Genomic DNA, 20,186 nt, shown 5'->3' with positions numbered 1-20,186 from the left:
CTGGGTCCAGGTTCCCTCCCTCACTAGTCTTTTCTAGCCCTGTCATTTTCCTGTGCAGTTCATGATGACATTTGTCTTTCTAGCTGACTAGTATCCTATAGTGTGTATGTGCCACAGTTTCATTATTTGTCAGCTCTCGGACATTTAGGTTGTTTCCATTTCCTAGCTATTGTGAATAGAGCAGCCCTGAGCATGGCCGAGCTAGTAACTATAGAGTATGATGTCCAGGCCTACCAAGGGGGTGTGGCTGGGTCATATGGTAGATTTTAGTTTTTAGCCTTTTGATAGTTCTCCACGTGGGTTTCCATAGTGACCACAGCAGTTTGCAATCTCAGCAGCAGTGAGTGAGGCTCCCCTTGCCCATCATTCCTTCTGGCGTTTGCTGTCCGTCATTTTGTTGGTATTTGGCATGCTGACTGGGGTACTATGAACTCAAAGTTGTCTTGATTTACATCTTACCTCTGCCTCTCGTTGCCAGACAGGCCTTGTTTATTATGACAGCTTCTATTACTGAAATTAATCTTCAACATTACCCAGGCATCGCCTAACAGAGGCTGTTGCCTGCCGCATAACCCCTGAGACTGTTTTGGGTTTTGGTTGTGGTGTTTCTGACAGATGCGCTCTGTGTTCTAATCACATCTGTCTCTGCAGGGTGAAGTCGGGGAAGATGGGCTTGATGGATTAGATGGAGAACAGGTACAACGCTCGCCTCCTGCCGCAGACGCCCTCCTCAGCTGGCTCTCATGGAGAAGATGAGAATTTGAGCTTTCCCTTCTCCATTTTCTAGGGTGACCATGGGATTCCTGGAAGAAGAGGAGAAAAGGGTGACGAGGGATCTCAGGTAAAGATTCAAAACACAGAAACTATGAGTCTGCATAGTTTATAAATAAATAAATAAATAAATAATTAAAACAACTGCCTTAGACTTGCTCATCGGCCGTAGCTACACCCTGACTAACTTAGGGACAAGTATTCATGAAGCCATCACATACAATGGTGAACGTTAATTTTCACGTGTCTGATGGGTTCTGCTATTCAAGGCTGAGCATGGCTACCCTCGACTTAGGTCTATACGGTGTACACATGTTTCTTGGCACATGGACCATGGCTTTTCTGTGGAGGGCAACTAGAAACACAGAAGGCCTCTCATGGCGCCTTGAGATCATGTACCTCTTCCAGCAACACTCCTTTCTCTTTCTCTTGAGTCCCATTGAGCTACACAGTCCTCAGTCTAGGGGAGGGGCCAGGCATGGCAGCATACACCCTAGATCTTAGCACACTCCTCAGGAGGCAAAGGATGGGCAGCTCTCCATGTTTGTGGACAACTTGGTCTGCATAGTGAGTTCCAAGCCAGCCAAGGTTACATAATCAGGCCCTATGTAAAACAAGATACACAGACTCTCACTCACACACACACACATACACACACACACACACAGAGAGAGAGAGAGAGAGAGAGAGAGAGAGAGAGAGAGAGAGAGAGAGAGAGAGAGAGAGAGAGAAATTGCCCACTATGCTTGGATCTCAGTTCACAGTTAATGTGAGAAATGACCGGATACGAGGAGGAAAAGGTATTGGGGCCATGGAAGGAGCTACCACATTAAGAATGGGGGTGTGCATTGGCTGAGGTCATGGTGTGAGGCAGCTGGTGAGAAAACACGGCTCTCCTTCCTTTCCATCTGGGACACAGAGGCAGCCACTCCCCCCTTAGGCTTCTGCTTGCTCCTCATGGTATGAGCAGTTGATTTTGAAATCTACTTTCTAGTTGTGAGATGTCCTTAGGCAAATGGCATGAACTTCGAATTTCCACTGCCTCTTTAAAACAAAAGATTAAAAAAAAAATCCTTTGTGGAAGACTGATAGTCAAACAAGGTAACAGATGTACCAGGAACAGAGTTCAGAGGGCAGTAAATAACAGAGGTCACCATGGGGTCACTAATTTGATGCCAAGAACTTTTATTTTTTAGTTTCTTATTCCAGATTTAAAACAACCTCAGTGGGAAAATATTTAATTATTCAAACCAGAGAGAGTCTAAGCCCTTTCTTTATGCTTATTAAGTTTACTAAAACCTCCCATCTTGTTCTTTGTTCTGGTCTGTGTTTAACTTTAGGGAAACCCAGGCAGGAGAGGGGCTGCCGGTGACCGTGGAGCAAAGGGACTGCGAGGAGATCCGGTAAGTGCGTGGGCCCTGTAGGCTGTGTATCGCAGGGCTCCCTTCCATAGCGGAGAGATGGTCCATTTCAAGGCACTATGGGCATACTTCTGAGCTTACAACTTTGAAGTCTTAACTGGAGAAATTGAATGCAGTCTCTTTGCCTCTATACTCACCATGTTCATTCTTGTGCCTCAGAGTTAGGAAGGAATTCTAGTCCACTCAACTAATTTCCTGAGCACCTCAAAATACAGAGCACAGAAGGAAAAACAAAAACAAAAACCAAAAGTCCTCTTTTTGTCTATTCTCCCAAGATTCTAGTTCTGTTGAGAATAGCAGCCTCATCTTCACAAGCCAAGGACTTGGGGAGGATTCTATCAGGCAACCGTCAGGATGTAGGATGTGAAGGTACCTGCTCATGTAAGGCTACGATCCAGCCAAGCAGGCACAGCACACATCCATGCATGAATACACCACGCCAGTGGAAGTCAGTGCCGTGGGCTTCCCTCAGCATGCTCACAATCAGCGACTCTAAGAACAGCCATGAACTAGGGCCTTTTTGAGAAATGAAAATGTTTGTTGACCTTTCTGGTGAGCTGTGACATGCATCAGTATAGCGCCCAGCTGTAAAAGTGTGGGCTTGCTCACTGGAAGGTGCCTGTGTGCTCATCACTTGGGTAAAGAAATAAAACACGCCCGAATTATTTGTGGGGAATAATAAAAAAGGTCCTGTCAACTCTCCCAGGGGTCGGACCATGCTTCCGTACTCCTGCTGCTGCCAACTCTCTCAAGCCCCCCACCCCCCGACTCCCCAGCCCCACAGCATCTGGCTCACTTGTTCCACGAGCCACTAGTTCCCTCTCTGCTATAATCCCCTGTAACCAGCAGTCCCACACTCTAGTAAACAAATAGATCTGAGGAAAATCAAGACTTTTAAGCTTATAGTTAACCAATTAGATTTATGTATCAATAAATCACAATTTACAAGATGCCAATAAACAATTTCAGAGCCAATTGATAATGATAAAGCTTTAACCCAATTATTCTAATCTTTTGATAACACCACGTTGGCCTACATTCTCCTCTCTCCTCCTGAGACCTCTCTGTCTTTCTGTCTCTTGTCTCTCTCTGCAACTCTTAGCTCTGCCTCCCTTTTCCCTGCCCAATCACAGACCTCCTCTGCACTAATGTAATTGGACAGAGAAAATCCTGTGACACCCCTTGTATATATGCTCCAGTCACTCACACCCTCCCCTGGGGTCATCACCGAACTAGCACTGGCCATCAGGTTTAACTGCCCCTGGGCTTCATGTGAATAGGATCATTGTATATGTGCTCTTCTGTTTCTGGCTGCTTTTGCTCCACTTCATGGTTGGGAGATGCAGTCATGTCTATAACACACATCACTCGAGATCACTATTGCATTTGGGTATTTATCATACATTTATCCATTCTATTATTGACAGATGTGTGTGATGCTTATACTAATATAGTACGGCTGTGAATGTTCTTTTGTATGCCCTTTGGGATATGCATTACATCAAGTATATAGCTTAGGAACAGAATTTCTGGATGGTGACACGTATGCTTATATTGAGCATAATCTTTACAGTTCCCAAACTGTCTTAGTCAGAACTCTATTGCTGCAGTGAAACACTATGACCAAGAAGTAAGTTGGCGAGGAAAGGGTTTAGTCAGCTTACACTTCCACATTGCTGTTCATCACCAAAGGAAGTCAGGACAGGAACTCACACAGGGCAGGAACCTGGAGGCAGGAGCTGATGCAGAGGCTGCGGATGGGTGCTGCTTACTGGATTGCTTCCCCTGGCCTGCTCAGCCAGTACACTTTTATCAAAAGCTTGAAGTGAGCTCTACTCTCCTACCGTATGGACAAGGTTAGTGTTCTGTGTGTTGATTAGAACACCTACAGTCTATGAAAACTGTTTAAAAAATGCTGGGAGTGGAGAACTGAGCATTGAAGGGACATTTGTCTGATACCCTCTTGGGTACACAAGATGTGGATGACAGTGGAGACTTAGTGCCGTATGTGCCAATGCTGTAAACGTGCTGCATGTGTGGCAAATAGCCGTATTTCAAGAGCAGAGGGCTGATGGCTGGCTCCGTGGGGAAAGGCGTTCATCATCAAGCTTGAGGCCAAGCCCAAGTCCAATCCCTGAGACCCGCCTGGTAGGCAGAGTGAACGGATTCCAGCAAATTACCCTCTTAGTCCCACACGTGTGTTATAACACACACGTGCCCAAACAGTTGCCTGCACACGCACACAGATAAATGAAGAGTTTAAACTGGAGTCTTCACTTAAAGATGATGCTGTTTGCCAGTCGGCATCTCCTGATAATTTCAAATAACTTCAAGGTATGTCACGGAGCTTCTGGAAACAGTACGGGTGTCATTTCACAAAAGGGTAAGCAAGAAATGGTGGCTCTAGAGCGTGAGCATTTTAGCTTGCTTGATAGGATGACCGAAAGCTCATTTGAGGCATCGATACATCAATTTTTCATCAGAAATTCTCTTAATTGTCTGCCATGGACAGTGTGACTATATAGCATACTTTTCAAATCAGGTGGACTCCATGGTTCAGTGGGTGAAGTTATTTGACGCTCCAGGTTCAACTCAGAACCACATAAAGGTGTGGGCAGAACTGACTCTGCCAGGCTGTCCCCTGACCTCCACACATGTACCACACAGAGTTAGTGTTTTCACCTTTGTCTAAAGAACTTGAATACTGAGAAGGGATTTTCAGTTTTGAGAGCGATGGCGTATGATGTCAAGATGGCTGACAGTTGGTCCCACCAGAGCCTCTGGCGGGGTCAGTCACGCTGACCTTAGATGGGTCCCGGTGTCTAGCCGTCCTTTCTCACCTGTTTGGAAAAGTGCAGCTCAGATTTAAAACAGCCCTCTGTACTTTGTGTATGTGCTTTTAGCGAGTTGCTATTTCAGGAAAAGTTGGGAAGAGCAACACTGACAGAATAAATAGACCACACATAGGATCGGATTTTCCTCAGGAATTCATGCAAGTAACACAAATTCCTGGGTAAATATCTAAACAAGGATTTGGAATTTCCCATTTAGACTAGATGATTTTTGATTGCTTGTTTGTTTGTTTTAAGGCTGGCCTTGAGTTCTGAATCTTCCTGTCTCTGCCTCCCAAGTACTAGGATTACAGGTGTGTACACACACACACACACACACACACACACACAGCTTTTGATGGTAACCTTTTAAAATTTCATACAATACCAGGAGAAAGCTGAATAAACCTCGCTCTGATTTACAACGAGTTCATCACCTGACAATACACGGTTACTAGAAGTCCATGTTTGGTTGTAAATTTGTGTTAAATAGTTCATACTGACACTGACCAAGCAACTTGCATACATACAGAGGTCGGAGGTTCTGTTCTGAAGTCCTGGTGTGCAATTCCTTTTATGTTAGCCTTCAAACTAAAGGCCTTAGGTGTCCAGTGGAATAAAGTTCTGTACTTGAGCAGGGCTTGGTTGCACACACATTTATTCTCGGCACTCAAGAGGCAGAGGCAGGCAGATTTCTGACTTAGGGCCATCCTGGTCTACACAGAAGAGTTCCCAGACCAGCCAAGGCTACATAAGAGAGCCTGTCTCAGCTTTAATAAGTGAATAAATAAATCCTGCGGGTGGTTTCCTCCTCCTCCTCATTCTCATTAAAATAATAGCTTTCCAGTTGTTTCATTTAGGCGCTAGTTTGGTGATGATTTAAGAGATGTGAACGTAAGCTTGAGGAGGAAATGAAAATGTAGAAAATGGCTGGGCGGTGATGGTGCACGCCTTTAATCCCAGCACTTGGGAGGCAGAGGCAGGCGGATTTCTGAGTTCGAGGCCAGCCTGGTCTACAAAATTAGTTCCAGGACAACCAGGGCTACACAGAGAAACCCTGTCTCAAAAAAACAAACAAAAAACAAAAGAAAGAAAAGAAAAGAAGAGAAAATGTAGAAAATGATCCTGGTTTGGCAGAGAGGAGAATCAAGCACATTTTAGTGATAACAATCATATAATAAGTCCAGGTTCCTCTCTTTCTCCCTATTATCTTATAAGCTACTTAAGTCCGAGTCCAAACACTATTTAATAAATAAATAAATAAATAAATAAATAAATAAATAAATAGGCTTACTAAGTGTCTGGAACAGTGCCTTATCCCTGTTGGTGATTGCGAATTGCTTATTGATTGATTGGAGGTAATCCAGGGCGCACTGGCAGCTGGCACTCTGCAGGGCTGCATTACTGCTGTTCCTTCTCGGCCTATTGGAGCATCAATTGGCTTGACGGGCTCAATGGATGGTCTCATCACCGTGCATGCACAGTTCGCCTGTGGTCCCCAAGTTAGAGGATTTATAGCTTTGCCTGCTGAGGACTGTATCCCATAATGGTGCTATTTCCTGCAAGCTGCTGCCAGGATGTTGGGGTGAATATTTAAAAAAGAACTTCCGGAGTTCAGGGTTTTCTAAAAACCAGGCACGAGCGTAAGAGATTAGAACTTGGGGACAAACAGGTTGCTGGGTGTTCTGTGACTTCTCCCAGGGCAATACTAGCAAACGTCTCCCACCCACACCAGATGCCAGACCAAAGAAATGATTGCATCCAAGTCTAGCCTAGTGAGCCAGTGAGTTTATTCCAGTTTATTATGGGGACATAAATAAGGGGGGTTATTTACTGGGAGCACGGGTAACTTAGGGGCACCTGAAGGCTACCCCAGCAAGGGAAGGAGAGAGGGAGACTCGGCAAAATCTATATCCTAGAGCTCCTTGGCAACTCAGAGGCAGCTGCCCCAATGTCTCCCCTCCCCAGCAGCTGCTACTGCTTATGCAGCGTGGCAGGCATGTAGTCTTCCGCACTGGTTGGAGTTTGTGTATGGGTGTGATGACTGTGTCAGGAGTGTTTAACTTCTCCCAAGAAGAAAAGAGGAATCCTAACAGTTCTCAAGTGCACATTTGCCTGGGACTCCAGGAAAACAGGAAAAGTTGAGAGAAGGGCGGGTTCTGGCCCCAGGGTAGGACACAAGTTCTGTCCTCTTGCCTCCCTTGGCCACAGCTCCTGTAGCGAGCCCTTGCTTTCTCCCCATGTACCTTAGGTATCCACTCTGAGTCTGCTAACAGCAGGCCAAGGAGGCAAATCAAATACTCGTGAGCGACCTTTCACTTTAACCCTGTTCTGCTTTCTATATTGAATTCACACTCTATTAAAATCCTGTTCATCTTTTTTTTTCTCTCTCTCTTTTTAGGGAACTCCTGGACGTGACAGTAGCATACAAGGACCCAAGGGCTTGAAAGGAGACCTTGGAAGACAAGTAATTATGTGGGCATTTGGAAGTAAATTTGCTACTGTAATGGCTGAGAGGCTAGGAGTCTTAGAATATAAAACACCTGAGGGGGGATTTGCAATAAGAGAATATTCTTAGGAAAAAAGAAAAGGAACTATTATGGGAAGCAAAAAAGAACAAATTTTTCGCTCCTGCTTATTTCTTGCTGCAAGACATTAGAAACATCTGAACTTCTGAACATTAGGAGCATTGTTTGTCAACTGGCTGCACTAAGCCACACTCACAAGGTCTTCATAAATGTAAACATCTAAGCTCTAGCTTGAAAGGAAGGACTTGATGATTTAATAGAAAGAATTTTTTAAAGGGCTACCTGAGTTGCTGGCCATCCCAGTATCCAGGGATGCTATTGTGCTATCCACACATGCTAGGGAGATGCAACCCTATTAGCCTGCTATGGAAAGGTAAGAGCTGGTGATGGATGGCTCCTCCCACAAGGCAAATCTCCGAGGGGGGGGAAGGGGGTCCTGAAATCTCACAGACCACAGTTTAGTCCCCTTATCCTATTACTTAGGATTTAAAAAATTATATGGATAATGTGTGTCTCTGATGCCTTTAAGTGAGCAAGCTCTCTTGCTAACTCCCTGTAGGGAAGAAGCCTGATGTGGTAGGAAGGAGTCAGCCAAGCTCCTTTCTCCTCCGGCTTTGTCCATGACCTGCTTCATACACCGGGCCCCTGCCTCCATATAAACCTTGATTTTTCTCACTTGCAGAATATGGTGAAGAGCTTACTTTTGTGTTTTCTTGGCTAATCAATCATCCCATACTTTTGCACTTGGGAGAATTTTGAGGCTTTATTCATGAGCAGATATTAATCTACACAGTGTAGGCAAAGGAGCAGTCTAAAGGTAGGAATCCCAGCTGGGGTCTGGGGAGATGATTAACTTGGCAAAGTGCTCCATTCGAAAGCAGGAACACCTGAGTTCAGATCCCCAGGACCTGCTGTAAAAGCCAGCTGTTGTGGCATAGACCTGTAATCTCACAGTAGGCAAGAAGGTCCTCTGCTCTTTGAACAGCAAGTACTGCTAAATTTGTAAATTCAGCTACAGTTAGAGATCCTGTCTTAAAACAATAAGGTGAAGAGCAATTGAGAGAGACCATCTGCCAATCTCTCAGCCCCCATATGCACCTGAATACATATACAGACCCCCACCCAAATCTACACATACACAGTCAAATGCACACAAAAGCTCCAACCAGTAGTGTCTTGCCACCCACATTCAAGCTATGCTAAGTGACAGGGTAGGGATAATCTGAGTATCCTGACCCATGTCTCAAACATGAATTAGTGGCAATGAACAGTTGAAGCCTGAAGCCATGTTGTTGGAGTTGTGCTGCTGATCCCTATGACCCACATAGGAGTGTGATTATGACTGATGGAAGACAGTGTCACAGTTCAGGGAGAGATGACTCCAGCCCTCATATGAGCCCTTCTGGTACATGGACTGATATTAAAACGGAACCTGTCAGTGATGTAATGTTGTCATCACATATTCGTTTGTTCCTCTGGCAGGGCAGAAGAGGCTGGCCAGGCTCTCCTGGAACACCAGGCTCAAGAAGAAAGATGGTAAGAGCCCTTTGAGGCAAGGAGCTTCTAGACTCATGGATCCCATAGCCGAGATGAAAGTGGCTGATTGTGGGGAGTTGGTGGCATTGTCGATGGCTAGGGATGCTATCTACAGACACTGAGCTCTCAGAATGGAACTGGCCTGGTAAAGCCCTTGAAGCCTAAGTAAGAAAGTGCTGACTGCATGGGAAATTACCCACAAGGAAAGACTGCCATGCAGAGAAAACAGAGTGTTTGTCAATGAAGGGAAAGTGGTCAATGTTTGGCCTACTTGCTGACTTAACTGAAGTTGTCAGTGATGTTACTCAGTGTCCAGGCTTTACTGTCTGCTAAGTTTTATGACTATTAAGAAAGTTGGGAAGAAAATTGATTCTCTCTCCCTCAGCAGCCATTGATTGACAGCCTAAAGTTCTTCATCTATATCAGCAGGTCTACCGCTAATGTCAATGCACGGTTCTTATTTAGGCAGTCATGTGTTATGACATTAAAGGGTATAGCATCCTTGTTATGTCTTAGGGTAGGGAGAGATGGAAGGGTAAAAATAATGTAAAATATAGTGAACTCATATATGAAATTCTCAAAAACTAAAAATTGGAAATAAAAGAAGTCAAAAGAGAAATAAAGAGGTCTGATGTTGGCATGTAACCAAGGGTTAGACCAGGTTGTTGAATACCTTAGGGATCTGGTGAAAGACCCACAAAATGAGGACTCCCCCACGTTCTGACTCAGGAGAAACGACACCCCAAAACACTCACAAGAAATGGCTTTGATGTAAACCACAAGAGGACTTTTTATTCCAGGTGCGCTCTGGGGCCCACAGTCGTACACCACTCAGGGGTAGAGGACCGTGGACCCCAAGTAGCTGGGGAAGGGAGTATTTAAAGGAAAAATCTACAACTCAAGGGGGTTGGGGAGGGCGTTATTGAAAAATACCAAAAATACCAGTTCAGAGTCACAAGGAAGTGAAAAGTCACAAGGAAAAATACCTGATAATTGTGTAGTTATTTCTCAAGACAGTTTCTATGAGTCTCTAACAATAGCACATTTGCATAATGGGTTCCAGGAACTGTCAGGATGACCTTTTTTTTTTTTTTTTTAAACAAATACTCCCTGAACCCAGGAAGCAGGTGGGTGGAGGAATGTCACTATCTGTTTTATGATTAACATGCCTTGGAGCATTGAGTCACAAAGGTCACATTCTCATGCCTGGGCCTAAAGGTCTAGTCTTTTTGTTTTTACGTTACACTTTTCCACTGGTACTGTGGTAGAACACAACACATGACCAAAGGCAACTTGGGGAAGATACGGTTTATCTCAACTCACAACTCACACACCATGACTAAGGCAAGTCAGGGCAGGAACTTGAGGCAGACGCTGACCTGAAGCAGAATCCAAGGAGACATGCTGCTTACTGAATTGCTCCTCTTCGCTTGCTTAGCCTGCTTACTTCCTAGTACCCCCTGTCCAGCAGTGGTGGCACCAGAGCTGGGTCCTCCTACATCAATCACGAATCAAGACAATTCCCCACAGACTTGCCTGCAGGCCAATCTTATGGAGGCATTTTCTCAATTAAAATATCCTCTTCTCAGATTTGTGTCAAGTTGACAAAAACTAGCCAGCACATTGTGGAACCCACTGGGGGGGGCAGTTTTATTTTGTTCTTAGTATATTTTATTGGCTTTGTTTAAATACACACTTTAAAACATTCCATGTGTGACTGCTTAGAAAAGCACAGAGATTCCAAATAGAAAGCCTTTATCCAATAAGAGATTATTTGAAGGAATTCACTTCCACACCTGCGTTAGAGTCTAAATTATACCGATTTTGTCTCATTTCACAGCATTTTCTTTTCCATTCTTTGTTTAGCTATCCAGCCTGCTCACCCCGTTCCTCAAAATGCAAAATGTCTTAAAATTGAGCACAAATAAAAACTAGTTGAGTAGGTGGCAGTCGGGGAGGTATTGTGTTTTCTGGGCAGAAGTAGTTTATGAAACTAGCTATTAGACTCCACCAGGAAAGTGTTCTTGCATCTGGAAGCACACCCATGTTCTTCATGCAGATAGAAAATGGAAATAGGAGCTGAGATTACATTCAAACTGCGCAGAGTGTGATTGTTAGCAACCGGCTTTGCTTTGCTAATGTTGCTTCGATGCATATGCAGATGAGGGAGTATTTATCCTCTGCTCTTAGCTTTCTGGAAGGGCGTTCTTGCAGGCTTACATCCCCCTGCAAAACATTTTCAGTGTTAAAAATATCAACCCAGGAAGTCCTGGTGTGAAGGAATGTGTATTTATTGTTTTGTGCCCCCACCCCTAGAGGTCCTATCATGCCACACAGCTTCCAAGGAGGAGGTCCCCACGTTGGTGATGGGTGCCTCTGTGTCATGCAGGAGTCAAAGCAGGACTGTTGACAAATGACAAAGCAGGGGTACAGCCTCGGCTATAGTCCTCTTTTGTACAACTCAGCAAAATAAAGTAAAAAGCCTCGGTGAGCCCACCTTCCAGCCACAGACAAGGACCGACACCAGACAACTAGCTTTGCATGTGAACTACAGAGAGGAAGTTTCACCTGCTGCTTAGCTATGAAGTCAAGATCAGATTTCTCTCAGTCACTTCACCATCCAGAAAGAACTGGTGAACACAGCTCTGCACATTTGAAATGTCGATTCTGAGAGGATCAGTGGATAGCCCCAAACATCCCGCTGAGCAGAGGGCACAATAGAGAATGGAGTGATACTGTATTGTATTTTGTTTGGATCACTGGTGTTCAGAAACTGAGGCCAGGGAGGCTGTGAACAGCGAGGGGACAGGGAGTCAGTGGAGATTATGGCAGATACACTGGGACCTGGAGGGCTTCAAGTGAGTCCCAAGAATCCCCCAAATGCCAAAAGTTGGTGGAAGATGTAAGACTTCTCTTGACCCCAAGGTAGTTTTAGACAGTGTCTCCATGTCTCACCATACCTCCCCAGGGGTTTTCAGTCTACAGGGTCCCTTCCAAAGATGGCCAATCTTTGTTGCCAATGAATCCGATGATTTAGACCTGATTATCCCCGCAAAAGAAAGTGGGGATAATCAGGTCCAAATGGCAAGTTAACCCCCCTCCCGCCCCTTTCCCATTAGAAGAAGAGTGACTGGGCAGAAAGAGAGACTCTGGCAAACCATTCAAGTCTGAAAGAACCGAAGCCCAAATTTTTGCTCTGAGTAAAAGCTTCAAGAATTGACAGGACAACAGTGCCAACTGGTAGACCTCAAGGAGCACAGGAAGGCAAAAGGAAGTGAGATTGGCAGGGTAGCCGAGATGGCACCACTGGGCTCCCGGGTTCTTATTTTTATTTTTCTAATCAGGAGAAGCTAAATGTAAGACTTACATTTGTAAGATTTTATTGCTTTTTATACATGTGAGTATTTTGTATGCCTGTGCACCCTTTCATGCAGTGCATAGGATGTCAACAGAGGGCACTGGATCCCCTAGAACTAGAGGTACAAATGGTTGTAAGCTGCCATGTGAGTGCTGGGAACTGAACCTGGATCCTGTGGGAGAGCAACAAGCACTGACCCAACTCTCCATTGAAATTTTAAATGGATAATCATGTGACAACCCCCCCCCCCCCGCGCCCCTTTCCAATAAAAGTACCATTGTGTAGAATGCTACCAGAAAAATCTCGTCAGGGCAGGAATCATGACTATCAAAAGCTAATGACTATTTTTCTAGATACTTTTTAACTGTTTGAGTGTGTTGTCTTTGCATATGTATGTATGTGCACCTATGTATGTGCACTTATGCCTGGTGTCCTCAGCGGTGAAGAAGGATCGGTTTCCCCGTATCTACAGATCGTTGTGAGCCACCATGTGGGTGTTGGGAACTGAACCTGGGTCCTCTACATGAGCAGCAAGTGCTCTTAACCTCTGAGTCATCTCTCCCACCCTGCTAATGTTTATATCTTTAGGGAGGATTTGGGATGATTTGACATTTTTGCTTGATCTGTATTCAAATATTAAGGAAGGATTTATTTTTCTAATCATTGCAAGAAGTTATTCTTCTTTAAGAAAAAGTATGCTATTTATAAAATATCCTGTGTAAAGTATAGGTAGACACTGGACTGAGGGTGTAACTCTGAGGCTGAGTCCTTGTCTCATGTCCAAAGCTCTCTGTTCCATTACCAGCACTTTATATACCCACAAAATATGTATCTGCATGAAGAACATTGAAGAATCCTTAGTGCAATAAAATGCTGCTGAATTGACAAGTGGTTAGAGAGTGGCCAGTAGTGGGGGCTGGGGATGGCAAGCAGGGAAAGGGGTTCCAGCTAACCTAATCTCATCTCTATTCACTTGACAAACACTGAACACCATCAATGAGCCTGAGCCCTAGAGCTAAGAACTCAAACAAGCGTTCTCTTCTCTGCAGCAAATAAGAACTTTGGAGTAAACCGTAGCAAAGTTTCTCCATTTTGTTTGAAGCATTACTTATAGGGAATGGCTGTGTCATGCACAGATAGACACTCATGTCTCCCCTGACCTCAGCTCACTGGGTGCCAACAATGACCCTAACAAGAGATGCCCCCAGGCTTTGCTAGATGCTTCCTAGAAAGGAAGAAGAGGCGGTAAACCCCTCTTCTATCATAAGGCAACTGATGGAAAGGGAGACAGGTCTGCCCAATGAATAAGCTCTTACCCAAGTAAAGCCAAGATACTAGCCTGGACCAAGGGCAGGAGAAGCAGCCAGAAAGCACAGCCCTGGGGCGCTGGCAGGAAATGGGAAGAGTTGGTGCTCTCTGAACCAGACTGTCCTGAGAATTGGAGTCTGCTGCCAGAGGTAATGAGAAGCAACTGTAGCCTCGAACAAACGCAGGCTTTCATCCTCGTTTGGCCCAGATTGTTTTTATGGTATTGTCCATTCATCCTTCTAGGTACCTCTTTACAGGCCTCCTAGAGAACTCCAGGGCAGCAATGTTGGGCGTGAGCCTGCCAGTAACACTTAGGATTCATGGGTAACTGCCATTAACACCCTGCCTGCTGGCTGGTGACTTTCTGACCCAAATTAGAAAATAGCCAGAAAACAGGGTTCTCATAAGTACCCAGAAAGCCAGGCTGTGGGAACTATGGAACTAGTGAGTCTGCCTTACGTCCTTGTTTTCCCTCAGGTCCCCTGAGGGTGCTTTCCTTCCTTGCTGTGCCTACTCACGTTTACTTTAAAGAGGAGTCAGGATCTCTGGGTGTGTGACGCCTTTGTGCGTACCCTTCTAATAGCCCGAGATTATCTTTCCCATGTAAACCACTTGAAAGTGTTAGACAAAAGCTGCAAAATCGCTTGCCCTAATTCCTCGCCTGCTTTCCGTGTCTCATGTCTGCCAAGGTCTCTCTCCCATGACTCTGTAGTTTATAGCAGCATGAGTCCTGAGTAGCCACTTCTGGGTTTGTTCTTGTCACTTACATAACCTTAGATGTCAAGCTTGGTCTCTCCTATTAGGGCCTAAAGCTCCTTGACTAGGGACAGGAGTCAGTTTTTGTCCACCACACCAGCTCCCAAGCCTTGGACAGAGCAGGGACAGCAGCAATATGGTGACTCATGTCATTGGACTTTTTCAAAATCAGATCTTTCTTTTTTTGTTTTTTGTTTTTGGTTTTGTTTTTTTTGTTGTTGTTGTTGTTGTTGTTTAAATTTTATTTATTTTATGTATATGAGTACACGATAGCTGTCTTCAGACACACCAGAAGAGGGCATCGGATCCCATTATAGATGGTATTGCTGGGATTTGCACTCAGGACCTCTAGAAGAGCAGTCAGTGCTTTTAACCCCTGAGCCATCTCTTCAGCCCCTCAAAATCAGATCTTAAAGTCCCGTGGGAGCAGAGCAGGAGAGATGGGCCAGGTGGTGTGCTTGCAGGCAAGCCTGAGGAACTGAGACAGAGTCCACAGAACATAGCCGGGTGTGGTGCTTTCCACTCCCAGCACTGGGCAGGCTGATTGATGCCTGATACTTGTGGGCCAGATATCCAGCCCAGCCTCATTGGTGAGCTTCAGGCCAATGGAAAGACCCTGTCTCAAAACACAAGGTAAATGACACCTCAGGGATGTCCTCTGGTGTCTGTGTGCCCACACAAGTATGCATCCATATACACAATACATACAAAAACCAAACAGGAGCAAATGTCGAAGAATCCTTCGTGTGAAGCTCTGTTCTGCAGCCCTTAAAAACCTACGGGTGAATTTTTTTGTTTTGCTAGAATATAGCATTCTTCTCCTCTCCTCTACACCAATCAACTGTACTGACCAGAAACCTGGTCCAACCATGTGTGTTAACTGCACCACAGACCCCAGGGGCTACTACTGCTGTGTGTGGGACAAGCCTGTCAGCCTAGTGACCCCACAGCTCCCTTCTCATCTCTTATCCCTGTTGCCAGTGTCTACCATGCCTCCAGGTTTCCTGCCTTTACTTTATTACCCAGGCTGCGTCCCTGATGGAAAGAGTTGAACATATATCCCTGAAGCCAATCTCCAAATCTCTTCCTCTAGGAGGATTTCACATCTGGCCAACTGGATGTAATCTCTCTCTTTGAAACTGTCTTCCCATCCTTGGGCATGTGCTGTACTCTGCCTTGTAAATGCTTGTAGTATTTATCCCTCCTCCCACTGAAGAGTGTGGGTTTCCTGAGGTCAAAGACTCAGGGTATGTGTGTGTACTGGGGTGGGGGTGGGGGGTCCCACATCTATTAACTTTTAAAGTCTAGCACATGGTTTCCTAAATGAAATGATCTGCTGGTGGATGTCTTTCAGACTGACAATGAATTATCCTGAATGCTAACAGTTTATTGTGTAAAAAAGGAACAGATTCGTATTAAACTTATAAAATAGTGCATGCATATGTGTGAGTGTGTGAACGTATGTGTACCACATGTATGCAGATGCCTGTCAATGCTAGAAAGAGATGTTTGACCCCTAGAACTGGAGTTGTAGGCAGCTGTGAGCCTCCTGATGTGGGGGCTGGGTCCTCTGTAAGAACAGCAAATGCTCTTGGACTCTGAGCCATCTTTCCAGCCCTTTGAAAATGACTTCCTTTTCTTCTCTGACAGAGAATTTGGGCCTAGAAGATGGCTTATTCTTGTTTGAAAGAAATGAGACATTTCCCCATGCCTACTCCTTTGCTTCTTAGATGACAACATATTCTGAAGTACACTTAGCAATACTGGCCTGTCCAAACATTTTTCATGAGTTTGCAGCAAGATATTGTCTTGCGGACTGTTGAATTTTGTGAACCCAGATGTGAGTTTTGTTCTGACTTCACTAAATGATCAAGTCAGATAGGATATGTCATTGTCTCTTGATTATCTGAACTACAGACTATTGATTAGAAGGGCACCTTAAACCCTAACCCTATGTAGAGTGAAAAATCTTCCTTTTCTCTTTAGCAAGGTTATTTGGATCGGGCATTTTATTGATACAATGAATCAAGTCAGTTTTGAATACTTGAGATGACTGGCCTCTGACAGCTAATCACATTGCTTGGCTTTAAAAATCAAACTAGTTTGGCTCTTTAACTTCTGAGCTTAGAGGATTTATTCTGAAGTTCCTGGAGTCGATCCTCAGTTTTCCCTCTGGCATCCTGCCCCCCTGGCTGGCCCATCCCTGATTCCTGACCGACTCTGCAGTGCTTGCAGGAAAATAAGAAAGTTAATTCAGATCAGTCAGTGTTGCAGCCGAGAGCAGCTCTGGTCAAGTCTAGTGGAGGTAGATTGCTGGCTACGTATGACCTGTTCTCCGTGTATCGCTGGCTTCGGGTTGTCTATGATTTCAATGACCTGTCGCCCTATTCAGGAATTTAGAAACGGCCTATGACACTTCACTGAGTAACTGAATGTGTTAAGCACAGTGTGGGAGTTATCTATGTCCATGCCTTGAGGTATCTGTTACCAATTTAAATCACATACATGCATACATACATATGTATATACACACGCATACCTACACACATACACACCCACACCCACACACCATCTTTTCTAAACTAAGACATCTATTTTTCTCCTTTTGTTTTAGGTAGTTCATGGCCGAAGAGGACACATAGGCCCACAGGTCAGTGATTATTTTTTTTCTTAGCTTCATAAATGACTCATGTTCAGTCATTTAGAATAAATACGGTAACATCTCTTCCCGTCTATCTTAAACTTTTGGTTTTTGATGACATTGGTTGTAGAATAAATTGTTAGAAAAATATTGACTAGAGTTTTAAGAATTCAAAATGGAATGAAAATTGGGTCACTTTATTAAAATTTTACAAAGATATTAAAAATGTTTAAACATAAAAATAATCAAAGACATTATTTAATCCAATGGTTAATTTTTATTTTGTTTGGCTTTCGAATATAAACTCTAAGTAACCGTTCTTGGATTTGTGTTCTGTTAGCCTCTCCAACTTACAATTTGTGTGAAAATCACATGTGAACCCAAAGAACACAAGGAAAGTTTAACACAAACTGGATAGTCTGGGTCCTCTGGAAACTGAAACAGAGAGCTGTGTGGTATCCCTGTGTGGCACACACCAGTGATAACATCCTACAAGCACTGTGCCTTAGGAATGCAGTCTTTAAGAAAGAGCAGCCATGGTTTACCATTTTTCAGAGCACACATGCTCAGATTAAAAGCACAGTGAGGGTTAGTGCTAAACCCATCCTCAGCCACATAGTCAGACTATATGGTGAAACTCTACAATGTTAAAGATGAAAGAAATCTTCGTGGTTGTTTTTGGTTTTTTTTTTGTTTGGTTGTTTTGTGTGTGTGTGTGTGTGTGTGTGTGTGTGTGTGTGTGTGCGCGTGTGTGTGTGTGTGTGTGTGTATGAAGACCTTCCTTTCATTTTTGTTTGGTTGTTTGGTGTGTGTGTGTGTGTGTGTGTGTGTGTGTATAAAGACCTTCCTTTCATTGCCACTGGGGAAAAGTTTCTAACCTTGCACATGAAGAGACAGGGCTACTGGATTCATAGGTTGGTTCTTTCTCATCACAGGGAAATCCAGGAACCCCGGGCCCAGATGGACTTGCAGGTTCGCCAGGACTTAGAGGCCCGCAGGTATCCACAGAAAACGTACAGATGTGCATAAGAGTCTGTGTGTGGGTGATCTATATCCTGGACAGAACCCTCACATGCCCTGCTTGGAAGTGTGTTCAGGTTAATAAAGCAAACAAGTAACATTGAGTCTTGACTTGTACAGAACTTGGTCTCCAAGAGTTCTGTCCCTGTCAAGAAGTAGAAAGAGAGGAACATGTGGGGCAGCCAGCCCCATGTGCTGGGTTCAGGATCCTTAGGATAATCCAGGAGACCGTGAGCCAAGGAAAATGTTGAGCCTCGAATGTGTGCGATTGTGGTCCATTTAACATGGGAATAGCTCAGTGTTCTATCCCCGGAATGTCCATGGTGTTGAAACATTGGCTCAACTCAAGGAAAGATTTGTTCTAAGTGCAGCTGGAGGCTTCAGTGGGTGATCTATAGCGTGGCACCCTGCCTGTCCTTTCCAGCTTGCTTCTCTGGGGACCTGCCTCTGGCACGTTTTTTTCCTTTACAAGGAGCAAGCCATAGCTGGCGCTTTGCACTGATCATGTGAGAAGGGAGGAGATAATGTGCCAGCGCGGGTAAAGCATAGCCTAAATCAACAGCGAGACAGGGAGGGAGCGAATGCTGAGAGGGAAGGAAGCAGCTGGGCTAGAAGGCAGCCTGGTGGTAGAATGCTGGCTTAGCACGCACAAGCTCTGGGTTAAGTCTCCAGGGGGAGAGAAAGGGAGAGGTTGGGGGGGGGGGCTGAGGGCCAGGGGTTGGGTAGAAACCAGACCCTGAAAACAGTATTTTATTTTTCCTCTCTAAAGTTAGCGTTGAATGTATGAAAAACAAGTGTACTGTTTGGCTTAGGCAAGACAGTCATTGGTTCTATTTTTCAAAGTTTTAAAGCAAGTACTTAAAAATAAAGGCATTATATATCGGCAGTTTGTGTATGGAGGTTGGGCAAAATACATCCAAACATCAGAAGAGATGCTTTGTGCCCTTGTCACCAAGGTTTCAGCATGGTGAACAGCCTTCCCTTCAGGCAGCTTACTCGTGCTCTCTCTCTTTCTCTCTCTCTCTCCAGCTTGATGGCTTTTATTTGTCATTTTCTGCCAGCTGCGGAAGGCTCAATTTTTTTTACTTTAAAGTGAGAAATATTTGCCTTGGGATCGTCAGGAAGCATCTCAATAAATTGACTGCTTTTATTTCATGCTATGAGAGTCACATCCAGCATTTGTTCTTTCGGTTTATAGACCTTCTTATTTACAGCCCAATTTAAAATGAAGCAAAATACCAAATATGGTGCATGGAGTTTTGTTGCGTCCTATGGAAGCCGTAGCACACAGGCAATAGAGTATTCCAGAACTAGAACTATCTAAACTTCATCTTGCTATGTGATATGTCTTCTTTATGACCCATCTTTGTTGTGGTTATTGAATACAAAGTGGATTTAAATGCTCTGGCTTTAGATTTATTTTATTAAGGGAAACATTTTTTTTCCCCACATAAAAGTCATATGGCTCCAGAGTACAATGAGGCTGAGGACAATTGGCAGTACTGAACATATCTCAGTTTTGGGGTGCTTCCTCCAGGCCCTAGCTCCTTTGACTAGATAGGCTCAGCACCTCAGTTTCAGACTGATCTCCGGTGATCCTACACAGATGAGGAGCTCAGAGACCCTCACAGTAGCTACAGTGTGTCTGGCTCTCTGCCTCGTTTCTATGTTACCTTGGCCTAGCATTTGACTTGTGTAGTGCAAAAGTTTAGTGTTCAAGGGTTCCCACTGAAGGAGAAACTAACCCTTTGATTCTATGCATTTAGGGTCCAAGAGGAGAGGTCGGTGAGAAAGGAGAAAAAGGAAGTCTGGGAATGAAAGGTCCTCAGGTACGTAAGGAGAAAGCAACTACATCCATCCAACTTCGACCTTGGCTTGAAGAAGGATGCTTTAGTGGTTTCTTCCCTAAAGGTGAATGACACATTGCCTGCAGGCCAACAGTATTAAGTTTGACTTGAGTGTGAGAAGCGGCAGCTGCTTGTCTCCTGGTCCTACCCCACCCCCTGCCTCTGCACC

General features: G+C 44.6%; 1 protein-coding gene across 2 annotated transcripts in view; it reads left to right on the top strand.

Annotated features, from left to right (window-relative positions):
* Nucleotides 1-20,186, top strand: part of Col6a6 (collagen, type VI, alpha 6) — a 138,830-nt gene that overhangs the window by 71,900 nt on the left and 46,744 nt on the right. For both annotated transcript variants that reach the window (NM_001102607.1, XM_006511732.4), the window contains exons 16-23: nucleotides 652-696; nucleotides 788-841; nucleotides 2,112-2,174; nucleotides 7,425-7,490; nucleotides 9,034-9,087; nucleotides 17,124-17,159; nucleotides 18,086-18,148; nucleotides 19,937-19,999. In NM_001102607.1, coding sequence (NP_001096077.1) covers nucleotides 652-696; nucleotides 788-841; nucleotides 2,112-2,174; nucleotides 7,425-7,490; nucleotides 9,034-9,087; nucleotides 17,124-17,159; nucleotides 18,086-18,148; nucleotides 19,937-19,999 — 444 coding nt within the window. The remainder of the gene's footprint in view (nucleotides 1-651; nucleotides 697-787; nucleotides 842-2,111; nucleotides 2,175-7,424; nucleotides 7,491-9,033; nucleotides 9,088-17,123; nucleotides 17,160-18,085; nucleotides 18,149-19,936; nucleotides 20,000-20,186) is intronic.

Source organism: Mus musculus, chromosome 9, assembly GCF_000001635.26.
Source record: "Mus musculus strain C57BL/6J chromosome 9, GRCm38.p6 C57BL/6J".
Classification (NCBI taxonomy): Eukaryota; Metazoa; Chordata; class Mammalia; order Rodentia; family Muridae; genus Mus; species Mus musculus.
The sequence above is the reverse complement of the archived record's forward strand: the minus strand, read 5'-3'. Positions and strand labels throughout refer to the sequence as shown.